This window comes from Papio anubis, chromosome 11 (assembly GCF_008728515.1).
Source record: "Papio anubis isolate 15944 chromosome 11, Panubis1.0, whole genome shotgun sequence".
Classification (NCBI taxonomy): Eukaryota; Metazoa; Chordata; class Mammalia; order Primates; family Cercopithecidae; genus Papio; species Papio anubis.
The window spans coordinates 19,528,610-19,541,497 of NC_044986.1; the positions used below are offsets into that span (position 1 = coordinate 19,528,610).

Consider the following 12,888-nt stretch of genomic DNA (forward strand, 5'->3'; position numbering starts at 1 on the left):
TTAAAAAGAAAAAAACATCTGTAATGGTGACATTCTGAGATCCAGAAGACAACCATGGCTTCACTAGACAAAAAGGATGAGACGATAGATTCCAGGCAGAGGGAACACTGTGTCAAGGTGTTAAAGCAAGAGGAATGATGATACTTAGGAACTGAAGGAAAGCCAGGGAGGCTAGAACAGCCTTGAGGAAGGATGAGAAGGGTGTGGAAAAGATGCTGGAGAGGCAAAATTTTCGTTTTTATGCTAAGAACAACGGAAACAGGAAAATGAAAGGATCAAAATCGCTGAACACTAAACTGGGAAAGAAATAAGAAGCAAATTTGAAAGCAAATCAAACACTGATGTCAGGCTGTTGTCCACACTAAACATCTGAAAATGTGCCATAAATTGGTAATATTTTCATAGTACTTTATTTAAGAACACAGAACAATACATAGATGAGATGAACTACTGAATAAAGAAAATATAATGTGTGTGCAGAAAGAGTTAACATAGTAACCCTGACCGCTATCCTTTAAAAGGTGTGCAGACAAGATTGGCTCTTGCCTGGCTTCTGGGAGCTTAGATTTCAGGAGGGTTTTCACCATTCCTAGAACTGATAAGAGTGGCTCACTATGCCTAAAATGTTTGTACAAACAACACAGTTTATGCTGAATACCTGCTTTCCTTCTGAGAGTCTGGACTTTTGAAACATGACAGCAAGCAGAAGCTGCCTACATGACCAGCCCCCAAGAAAAGCCTTGGTTATTTCTGAGCCTCTCTGGTTGGCAACATCCCAAATGTGCTGTCACAACACATTGCTGAGGAAATTAAGAGCATCTTGGGTTGACTCCACTGAAAGAAGACTCTAGAATCTTGTATCTGGTCTCCCTTCAACTAGCCCCATGCATCTTTTCCCTTTCCTGATTCTGCTTGGTATCTTTTTGCTATAATATAGCCATGAGTACAACTATATCTTTTGAGTAGTTGATTCAGTACAACTGAATCTTGTGAGTGAGTACTCCCAATGAAAACTATCAAACCTGGTGGAGGAGCGGGGGGGGGTGGCGAGGTTTGAGAACCATGACACAAAGTGAAATTACAGACAGACTTATTTAAAGGCTTAGTTTTACTCTAAAATTAAAAGTGCATTCTTCTCATTTTTAATAAAGTATAAAACAGAAAAAAGCATATACTACATGACAATACTAGCATTTACTCAACAGTAATATGAAATTCAGATTTTTAGAAAGTCTGATTTAGTTATACATTAACATAATATACACCTAGCAATCACATGAAAATACACAAGGTTTTCCTAATAGATGCTTTCCCGTAAAACAAAAGTGCTTTTCCTTAGATAATAGCCATTATGTTCAATTTCAGTACCATATAATAACATACCATTAATGTACACACCATAAATAAAAAACTTAGAAGCTCTCAAGTAGAAAAGGGTTGCAGTTTAACATAAATATGTACTAAGTTATTATTAATTAATAACAATCTTAGGGCATAGTTACTTCTTTTAAAATGTTTAAACATCAGAACAATTCATTACTATTAAATACGTTTTGCTTTTTTGCTTTCAAACTTTTTGGCACTTGCGATTTCTCATTCACTACTGTGAAAGTGGCACTGCCCCCTATTACAAACCCGTGTTTAAAAGCTGATTTAGAGGAAGCAAGTTGATTATGAAATTGGACCTCTTTCAAGGTGTTTTGAATTAATAAACACTTCCTTATTCAGTGGAGCATTTTTGGCTTTATGGTAAAATGAGCGGAACATTTCATGGAATTTTAAATATGCTGCCAAATGTCACTTCGAGAACATAAATAGCACTGCTGCAGATACATTCAAAAGTACATCAAATAGTAATGGGAGAAGACATTTAACTACAAAAAAAGCAAATTTAATTTAGTGACTTAGTGACAGCTTATTGAGCTGTCATGTGATCATTTCTGGGTATGTCCGCTTTTATGAATATGAACTGAACTTTTCTTCTAATCAATATAAAAATCTTTTATTAAGTTATCAGGATTTTCATATAGCAGCATATTACAGAAGTAATGTTTCTTTGAAATACAATGTTGAGACTACTTACAAAATATTTTTAATGGTTAAAAATTTATTCCACTATGTAACAAACCTGTACGTTCAGCACATGTATCCCAGAACTTAAAGTTAAAAAAAAAAAAAAAAAATCCATGTTATATTTTAAAAAAAGAAAGAAAAAGAAAGCCTCTGTGAACACGCATCACAATGGCATTCTCAACTATTTCTCATGCTTTTCCTTTTTTCCAATATTCTTCACAAACCTGCGGCAAATTAAAGTTCTACGGTAATCTCAAAAAAATATATATTCCACAAACAATATTCTAACAGCCAAATATAGAAAAACACTAGTCAGTATTCTCTACCACACTAACAAGTGAGTTATTGGGCCAGCAAATCATACCCAGTAATATGCTAATAAACCAGCTCTTTTATATGGTGAGAGGAATGGGGGATGAAAAGCGATTTTTAAAACCTCTGATTTGTAGCATTTGTTGATTTCCATGGTCTAAATACTCCCACTACAGCTGATTTCAAGATTACCACTGGCTCATAAAATTTCTTACATACTTAACAAATGGCTCTCACCAGCCTACAGGAGCCAGCTCCAACACACCACTGACTATTCCCTTCCCAGTGGTGCACAATTCTGACCTTGTAAGGTTCATTTTTAAAATAGTTGTTAAAACTTGTTAAATCTTGGCTCACTGCAACCTCTGCCTCCTGAGTTCAAGCGATTCTCCTGCCTCAGCCTCCCTAGCAGTTGGGATAACAGGTGCGCGCCACCATGCCCAGCTAATTTTTGTATTTTTAGTAGAGACGGGGTTTCACCATGTTGGCCAGGATGGTCTCCATCTCTTGACCTCATGATCCACCTGCCTTGGCCTCCCAAAGTGCTGGGATTATAGGTGTGAGCCACCGCGCCCGGCCGATTTTTGTGTTCTTATAGTTTCTTCCATAAAATTTATTATTTTAACCATTTGCAAGTGTACAGTTCAGGGTATTTACTACATTCCTATTGCTGTGCAACCATTGCCATCCTCCATCTCCAGAACTCATTTCATTTTGCAAAACTAAAAATGTTCCCATTATACAATAGCTCCACATTCTCCCCTCTAGTCACTAGCAACTACCATTTTACTTTCTGTCTCTATGATTCAGACTACTCTAAGTACCCTGTATAAGTGAAATTACACAGTATTTGAATTTTTATGTGTGGCAAAAATTGTGATTTTTTTTCACCTAGCATAATGTCCTCAAAGTTCATCCATGTTGTTAGAATTTCCTTCCAAGGTTGAATAATATTCCATTATACGCATACACCACATTTTCCTTACCTATGATCCATCAATGGACACTTAGGCTGTTTCTAAATCTTGGCTATTGAGAATAATGCTACTAGATATAGGTCTATTCAGGTTTTCTATTTCTTCATAGTTTCGTCTTAGTAGGTGTTGTTTTCAGAAATTCATCTACTTCATCTAGGTTATCCAATTTGTTGGTGTACAATTGCTCATAGTACTCATAATCCTTTTTACTTCTGCAGAATTGGTAGTAATGTTCCCATTTTCATTCCTGATTTTAAAAATTTGAGTCTTCTTTTTTCTTAGTCTAGCTAGCTAAAGGTCTAGGAATTTTTCTGGTACTTTCAGAGAATCAACTTTTGGTTGGTTGTACCCAAATTGATCTTTTCTATTATCTATTTTGTTTCTCCCTGCTTGAATCTTTATTTTCCTTCCTTCAGTTAGCTTTGGGTTTAGTTTGTTTTTCTTTTTCTAGATACTTAAGGTGTAAAATTTGATTAAGATACTTGTTTTTTAATATAAGCATTTATAACCATAAATTCTTCCTTAGCCCTGTTTTCACCATGTGCCATAAGTTTTGTCACATTTTGTTTTCATTTTTCTCTAAGTATTTTCTAATAATTACCTATTTGTTTTCCTCTTTGGTCCACTGGTTATTTAAGAGTGTGCTCTTTGATTTCCACACTTTGTGAATTTTCCAGTTTTCCTTTGGTTATTGTTTTCTAACTTCATTTGTGATCAGAAAAGATACTTTATCTTTTAAAATAATCTATTGAAATTAACTTGTGGCATTAACTTATGGTCTATCCTGGAAAATGTCCCATATGCAATCCTGTTGTTGGGTAGTGTTCTCTTGTCGGAGAGAGTGTCCTGTATATATTAGGTATAATTCTCCAACTACTATTATAGAATTGTCTATTTCTCCCCTCAATTCTGTCAATTTTTGCTTCATATATTTTGTCTGTTATTAAGTGCCTAAGTGTTTATAACCATTGTATCATCTACATATTAATTTTTTTATTTTTTAATAAATGAGGTATTGCTATGTTACTCAGGCTGGTCTCCTACTCCTGGCCTCAAGTGATCTTCCTGCCTCAGCCTCCTGAGTAGCTGGGATTACAGGTGCAATCTGTGCTCGGCCTGGGCTTTTTATTAGTATATAATGCCCTTCTTTGTCTCTTGTAACCTTTTTAGATTTAAAGTCCATTTTGTCTGATACTAACATAGCCATCCTAGCTCTCTTTTAGTTACTATTTGCATAGAATATCCTTTTCCATCCTTTCTATTTTAACCCGTTTGTATCTTTGGATCTAAAGTGAGTCTCCTGAAGAGAACATACAATTGGAATATGTTATATATTCATTCTGCCAATTTCTACCTTTCAATTAAAGGGTGTAATCCATTTACATTTAAAGTAATTATTGACCAAGAGGGACTTATCTGTCATTTGGCTATTTGTTTTCTACATGCGTTAGAGCTTTTTTGTCCCTCATTTCCTACAGTACTCTTTTTTGTTTGGTTGACTTTTATTTTGTAGTGAAACATTTAAATTCTTTTATTTCATTTTGTGTATGCTCTTTAGTTTTTTTTTTTTTTTTGGAACCAGGGGAATTACATTTAACATCTTAAAGTGATCACACTCTAATTTGAATTTATGCCAGCTTCAATAACATACAAAAACTCTGCTCCTTTAACACGTCCACCCCATCCCTTTCAGTTGTTGATAGCCCCAAATTATATCTTTGTACCTTGTATCTCCAAATATATAAACTAATAATTACTTCAATGCATTAGTTTCTTAAATTACATAGAAAACAGGCCAGGCACAGTGGCTCATGCCTTTAATTCCAGCCAGCAGTTTGAGAGGCCGAGGTGGGCGGATCACCTGAGGTCAGGAGTTCAAGACCAGCCTGGCCAACATGGCAAACCTGTCTCTACTAAAAAAAATACAAAAACTAATTGGGCATGGTGGCAGGCGTCTGTAATCCCAGCTACTTGGGAGGCTGAGGCAGAAGAATTGCTTGAGCATGGGAGACAGAGGTTGCAGTGGGCTGAGATTGTGCAACTGTACTCCAGCCTGGGGAATAGAGCGAGACTGTCTCAAAAAAAAAAAAAAAAATTACATAGAAAACAAAATGTGATGTTACAATAACATTAGCTTTTAGAATAATTTTAAAAATCTAGTAGTCTCTTAAATCATGTAGAAAACAAAAAGTGGAGTTACACACCATTGTTACAGTAACACTAGTTTTCATACTTGCCCACGTATTTACTTTTACTGAGATCTTTATTTCTTCACAGGCTTCAAATTATTGTCTAGTGTCCTTTCATTTCAACCTGAAGAGCTCCTTTAGCATTTCTTTCAGGGCAGGTCTATTAGTGAACTCCCTTAGCTTTTATTTATCTGGAAATGTCTTACTTTCTCTCTCACTTTTGAAGGACAGTTTGCCAGGCATAGAATTCTTGGTTGACAGTTTTGTTCCTTTTTAGTACTTTGAATATATTGGCCCACTGCCTTCCGGCCTCCAAAGTTTCTGATGAGACATCAGCTGATTATTGAAGATTTCTTGTATGTGATGAGTTGCTTCTCTCTTGCTGCTTTCAAGATTTTCTCTTTGATTTTAGGCAGTTTGATAATAATGTGTCTTGGCGTGGTTCTCTTTGAGTTCATCCTACTTGGACTTCACTAAACTTCTTAGATGTTTGTGTTCATGTTTTTCATCAAATTTGGGATGTTTTCAACCATTATTTCTTCAAATATTCTCTGCCAAAATGCATATGCTGGTCTGATTGATGGCGTTCCAAGGTCCTTTAGGCTCTGTTTTCTCTTCTTCAATCTCTGTTTGTTCCTCAATCATTTCCATTGCCTTATCTTCAAGTTCACTGATTCTTCTTCCTGCCTACTCAAATCTATCTTCGAATCTCTCCATGGCCTCTGACCTATGAGGGTTTGACTTATGATTTTTCAACTTTATGATGAGTTTATCTGGACATAATCCCACTGTAAGTCAAAGAGCTCCTTATGATTTAGGAAGTTATGATTTCTACTGAGTATCACCTTTCCACCATCAAGTCAAAATATTTTAAGTTGAATCATCGTAAGTCAGAGACCATCTGCTGTGCTACCAAGCATTAAACATACTTTCTCAACTTAATATTTTCAACTTACCATGGGTTTATCAAGCTTCACTATAAATCAAGGAGCCTCTGTAGTGAGTTTCTCCTCTCCGTTAGTCCCCACTTTTCAATTTCAGAATTTCTTTCTAGCTTCTATTTAGGTTTTCTCTTTATTGTTATTTCCATTTTCTTCATACATTTTTTTTTTAAACTTTTTCCACATTTTCCTTCAGTTATCTGGGTATCTTTAAGACAGTGTTTTAAAGTTTTTGTCTCATAGATAGGCTATCAAGTATTTTTCAGAGACAATTTCTATCGGTTTACTTTTTTTCCTTTGAATGGGCCACACTTCCCTGTTCTTTGTGTTTGCTTTGTGATTCTTTGTTGAAACTGAGAGTGAATTCTTGCTCCACTTACAAAGTATTTTACTTTTCAGAAGTGTATTTGTATATAAAGATATTTTTAATTTTTTGTCACAATATGCTATAAAAACAATGTTTCCAGTAAAGTGGTAGGCGATTATAAGGATCCATTCCAGGAAGTCACTGAATCTGCTTAAGGTATGGGGTTAACCATACGCTCACCAAACAGTCTTTTAGGGGTGATCTTAGGTATGGAACTGGTAAACTTTGAGATTCTTAACTTCATGTGTAATGCCACTCTAAAACACAAATGTCATCTGTCTACTAAAAAACAAATCAAAAACAAACTTCAATATCTCTGTATCCTCAACAGAAGGAAAAGTCTAAACTATTAAGAACGCTATACAATGCATTTCACAAGGTGGTCCTAACCTAACCTACCTTTGTCTCCTTTTACTTTTACCATGAACCCTTACAATCTTGCCACACTAAATTATTTACCTGTTCTTGGAGCAAGAATCCTACTCCTCTGTGCTTCCATGCTTGTTTACCTGACGCTTCCTCAGCCAGGATTGTCCCTTCTGCCCCATTTTCATTTTCAGCTGCACTCCTGCTCATTTTTCAAGTTCTAGCTCAATTGTTTCCTTCTCTGAGAAATCTTTTCCAATGTTTCTAGGCAAAGTGACTTACTCCTTTCCTCAGGTTCCATATGCTTTTTATTCAATTTTGTTACATATTTCCTCAGCAGTTAGCAGAGTACCCTGCACATAACAACATGTTCAATAAATGTGATGTCTTGAACAAGAAACACTGGCATCCAAAACCTAGGAGATAAGATATCCACATTTCTTAAATCCATACAGATATATTTTTAATAACAGGATTTAGCTAGTAGAAATATTTGAGTTCTTGATAAATCATTTGACTGGTAATTTTAATATACAATCTATTACAATTCAGAAGCATCTGAAGTTTAAGTTGCACTGAAGATTTCTCTATCACTTCCTCTTTAAAGTTTAGTTTCAGAATATCTTTTACTTTTGTACATATATCGTCTATTCTCATCTTTACTATCACAGGATTGGTGACCCCATCTCTTTTTTTTAATCCACTCTAAGATTAGCGCTTCAATTCATTTAAACCTAATTAAATGGTACATTTAATTAATTTCATTTACTCCCATGCTCTTTTTTTAGAAAGTAAACCAAAAAAAAAAAAAAAATTAATTTTTCAAACTTCTAAAGCCAATAAGTGTAATCTACATCTTTAGAATCTGTAATACCATAAAAATGGATTTCCTAGTGTGCTTTGAAAAACATTAGCTGTAATAAATCATTTTTTAATGAAGCAGGGTCAATGAAAGAGTATCTGTTATATTTGGCATTCCACTGCAGTTAATGTCATTCAATATTAATGAAAGCCTAGTCACATTTCCTAATAAGAACTTTAAACCTTTATATCACAGTGAAAAGAGTATAAAATTAAGGTCATATATTTTATTTTTTTAATAGAAAAAATTTAAGTAAACCTCAACATACAAAGACCTTTTAATATACCTGATCATGAAAAAAGCAAATTATGCCCTTAGCCTCAGAGAAAAAAACCATATACTAAATGCTGGTTCTTTAGATAGGCAGACCACTATCACTAAGCTTAACCCTTTATGAAAAGGTACATGTCATAGATTAGAGATTACTTTTAGAATCACTGAAGTCTTGCCAAATGTTCATTCTCCTATGAGCTAATGAGTCAGCCACTCTTCCAGTGACTATGCCAGAACAGTCTGTTAGAAACTAATTAAAGAGCAGATACCTTTATCAGAGTATGTGTGCTCTAATGCATGGAGATCAGGCAATAGGTGAATACAGTTTATGCAGCAGTAGGTGAAGAAATCAAGGATGACTATTTTTCCACATAGATCCTTGTAGACAGAAATAGGCTCTTCTGTGTTCAGCCATTCTAATCCTGAAATTTACATAAAATAAATTACAATGATTAAAGGGAAAAGGAATTTACCTGAAACTTTCCATTAAAATGTGATCCTTTTTTTTTTTTAAGGACTAATGTGAATAGTCAAACACTTTAAGAGAAAGTAGCACCATTTAAAGGCTGTGGCAGTTGCATGCTATTTACTATTGTTTACTATGAACCATCATTTTCTATCAACAAAAGAAATAAAAGACATATCTGTATGACTGTGACTAAACAGATTATTTGTGGTTTGGAAGAAAAGACCAAGAAGGCAAATCAATGGAGATTAAAAGCCCAAAAAGGGAAGAAAGAAAAGGAAGGGATGGGGGTACGGGTTGGGGAGCAGGAGGAATAGAGGATGGGAAAGCTGGCTATTATAATGCCGTCCGCAAATAAAGCAAGAAAAAGCTACTAAATTCTTTCAGAAAGAGTGTAATAGTCTGTGAAAAGGAGTAAGGGCAACACACTTAGGCAAAAAAAAAAAAAAAAAAAGGAAGAAATATCAAATAGTAAATCAACCTAATTACATAAACAATTAGATACAAATGGGCTACCCAGAATAAAGGTCAAGTTTAAGAATCGTAAGACATAACTAAACATCAAAAAGGAGTGAAATGTGTGTAAGGATAAACATACAAAATGCCTAAGCCAGTTTCCTAAAGGAGAAGAAACTGAAATATTCTGGATTTGAATGAGACCGTAAATACAAAATAAAATATGTTAAATGTAGAGTTAAGCAAAATACACTTATTGTTGTTATAGATTTCATTGAGGTAACATTAATATTGATGAAAAACGTGTTCCCTTTCCTCCCAAAAAAGTAAACTCTGTACTATGAAGAAAGATTTTGTTAACTAATAATAAAGTACAGCATCTCTATTTAATCAATTTAAGAAAACAAAGTTTACTGCTTATAAATAACTTAATGCAGCTATTACAACTATTAATTATACCTTGAAGCAGGTATTTAGAATAGCAGCAACTGAAAGCCAAAGTTAAGAGGAATAAGTAAACAGTAACAACTAATGACTAACAACAATAACTGTAGCTACTCAATCGTAACAAAATTCTAGAAAAAAAAAATCTGCAGATCAAACTAGTATTTGGGTCAATTAGTCCAAACTAATGAGGTTTCAGTATACAGCGACCTCAATTATCCATTTTGCTAAAGTATTAATTATATACCAGACCAAGTGATCATACAAAACTTCACACTAATTAATGTATATTTCATATCCTACTTGCAAAATATTTATGAATCTGTCTTCTATGATTTTTCTGTAAACAGTCAAGAGTGGCTTAGATCTGGGGGTATAGAAAGAATTATTACATCTCAGTTACTGTGCTAGATACTTACCAGACTTAATAATAATGTATTTTATAATAACAATAATTACAATGAATACAATAAAAAGGTGCTAACATTTAGTAAGCTTTCCTGTAAATTAAGAATTTTACATATATTACTTTTGAAACAAATAATAATCCTGAAAGGTAAATAATAGTTCAATTTTGCAAGTGAGAAATATAAGCCTTGGAGGTCAAGTAACTGGCTCAAAATCACACAACAACAAAATGGAAATAACAAGGATCTAATTCCAGGTCTGTGTGAATCTACCCATTACACTGCACTGTCACCCATAAACACGTAAGTCTTCTAAGAAATAAAGCATACAGTGTTTTAGATAAAGTTATGTTTATGACTTCTTGATTATAGTTTACCACTAAAGAAACCAAGAAAATAGTCATTTCCAGCATTCTGTCCTCAATAATCGGGTCCAGGAGAAAATCATACTATGTTAAACACAAACCCTGAATATCTTACTGTGTTTTTTTACTTATGAGTCACAGAAGTCAAATCTCATGGGAATAAAATACACTCCCTGTAAATACAAACAAGACTAGAAAATAAAAAACATTCCCCAAATCCCAGTTGATGGCCTGCTTGTTTATAACAGTGTACTTAACTATATAACTACCTTCTGTACCAAAATTTTTTTAAATCATCTATTTGTATAGATGTAAACAATATTTTAAAGTTTATTTGATTTGATAAGCTTTCATGTACCCAATTCTTCTGTAATAATTCCACAATATTTCAAATCCAGTATAAGATTAATAGTAGGAAAAATAAGCACTTCTCAAGGTGGGTAGTGCAAAAGGCTTGGAAAGACACCAAATACTCTAGAGGCTGGTTCCGGTATACCTCCCATAAGATAACTGAACTCTGCCACATCCAACCAATTAACTATACATGTGGTTTCAGTGTCACGCCAGGACACATGCCAGAACCACCAGGCAAAGCAAAGCTACTCCCATCCAAAGAAGGTAAAATACGTTTTCATTTATCATGGCAAGATGTGCTTCACAAACATCTCTGCTGGGAATATCTATTCCTTCATGCTCCAAAAGCTCACATAGCCAGGATTTAAACCCTGGAAATAGGCTATAATTGATTCTAATTTTTAAAAGTATTAGTTTCACGACTTTGAACGGAGAAGCACAGCACAGCTAAGAAACCAGCAAATCTAGGGTCTGTATAATCCAACTGGGGCAGTTATCAGCTGTGAGGCCCTGGGCATGTTATTTAACCTCTCTGTGCTTCCATTTCCTCAACTGTAAAAGAGAAATGATACGAGCACCTCACTGGGCTATAGAGGTGAATGAATGTTTAGGACTGTGTGTGGCAAGCAGGGCGCAGTGGCTCAAGCCTGTACTCCCAGCACTTTGGGAAACGGAGGCGGGAGGGTCACTTGAGGTCAAGAGGTCGAGACCAGCCTGGCCAACATGGTGGAACGCCGTCTCTACTAAACACACACACACACACACACGCACACACACACACACACACACACACACGCACGCCAGGCGTGGTGGCGCGGACCTGTAGTCCCAGCTACTCAGGAGGCTAAGGCAGAGGTCGCAGTGAGCCAAGATCACGCCACTGTACTCCAGCACACACACACACACACACACACACACACACACACGCCAGGCGTGGTGGCGCGGACCTGTAGTCCCAGCTACTCAGGAGGCTGAGGCAGAGGTCGTAGTGAGCCAAGATCACGCCACTGTACTCCAGCCTGGGAGACAGGGCGAAACACCGTATCAAAAAAAAAAAAAAAAAAAGGAAGTGTGTTATACATGAAAAAGTGATCAATAAGTGTCAAGATGATGCCGAAAGATGAGACGACACTGGGGAACCACACTGAATGGATAGAATGGTGTGGACGTTGCAATCATTGCCACCGGGGACACTTAACATTCACGGAGTGTCTACTTGACTATCAGGCGCGGGCGGGACTCAGGATACACAGGCGAGTATATGGATCCCCGTGTCAGGGAAACCCCCAGTCGGTGGCCGCCTGGGGACCCCTGGGAATTGCAGAGTACGTGAGCAGCGGCCCAAGTTAGGCGAAGGGCCACTCCCTGGGGCGCCAGCGACACATACCCGCTTAGCCCCCCGCTTCGGGGGAGGGCGCCGTCCCCGAGGAAGGGGAGGTGCCGGGAGGGGCCCCCACCCCGACGCCAGCCCCTCACCTTCCGGAAACTCGGGTACTGACAAGTCCTGCTCCCAGCAGTCCACCTTCTGCAGATACTGGTAGACCAGGCTGTCCTTCTCCTGCTGGGTAACGGCGTCCAGCAGGGCGTACTCTAGCGAGGTCTGCGCGGGGAGCAGGCCGGAGAGGCTGCGGCCACGGGATCCGGGCGCCGCCATGTTTCCGCCGGGCTCCCGAGGCGGCCGCCGGGCTTGCGGGAGAGTCTCGCTGGGAAAGACAAAACGTTCACTGTCCTGTGGTTTCCAAACGGCGCATTCACTTCACCCTCCACTAGCCCCACTCCACGCCAATGACACTTTTTTCTTTTTAAAGCATACGTCCAAGTGCCAAAAGTCCAAATCGGCGCAGTTCCCGGGCACGCAATTAAACAGCCGTCCCGACCCACCCCGCCCCTTCTCGGTCCCCACGCCGCAGCCGAGCCTGGACATTGAGAGCGCCAGATTCAACATGGAATGAGGCCTCAGGAACAGCGTCCCAGAGGCCCAAAGGGAACCATCCCCCACCCTTCACATTGGGAATTAGCAGGCTTCCGAACAAAAA

The 12,888-nt window shown here is 37.2% G+C and overlaps 1 protein-coding gene across 6 annotated transcripts in view; it reads right to left on the reverse strand.

Annotated features, from left to right (window-relative positions):
- Window positions 1–12,717, reverse strand: part of NHLRC2 (NHL repeat containing 2) — a 61,297-nt gene extending 48,580 nt beyond the window's left edge. Inside the window, exons 1-2 of one of the 6 annotated variants that reach the window (XM_021943689.2) lie at window positions 12,329–12,717; window positions 8,630–8,782 (exon numbers count right to left, since the gene is read on the reverse strand). In XM_021943689.2, coding sequence (XP_021799381.1) covers window positions 8,630–8,782; window positions 12,329–12,506 — 331 coding nt within the window. In that variant the 5' untranslated portion in view covers window positions 12,507–12,717. Of the gene's footprint in view, window positions 1–7,318; window positions 8,783–12,328 lie in introns of those variants that run through there. The other 5 variants (XM_031652053.1, XM_021943691.1, XM_021943694.1 and 2 more) reach the window with 5 other exon arrangements.
- Between the last annotated feature and the right edge of the window lie 171 nt (window positions 12,718–12,888).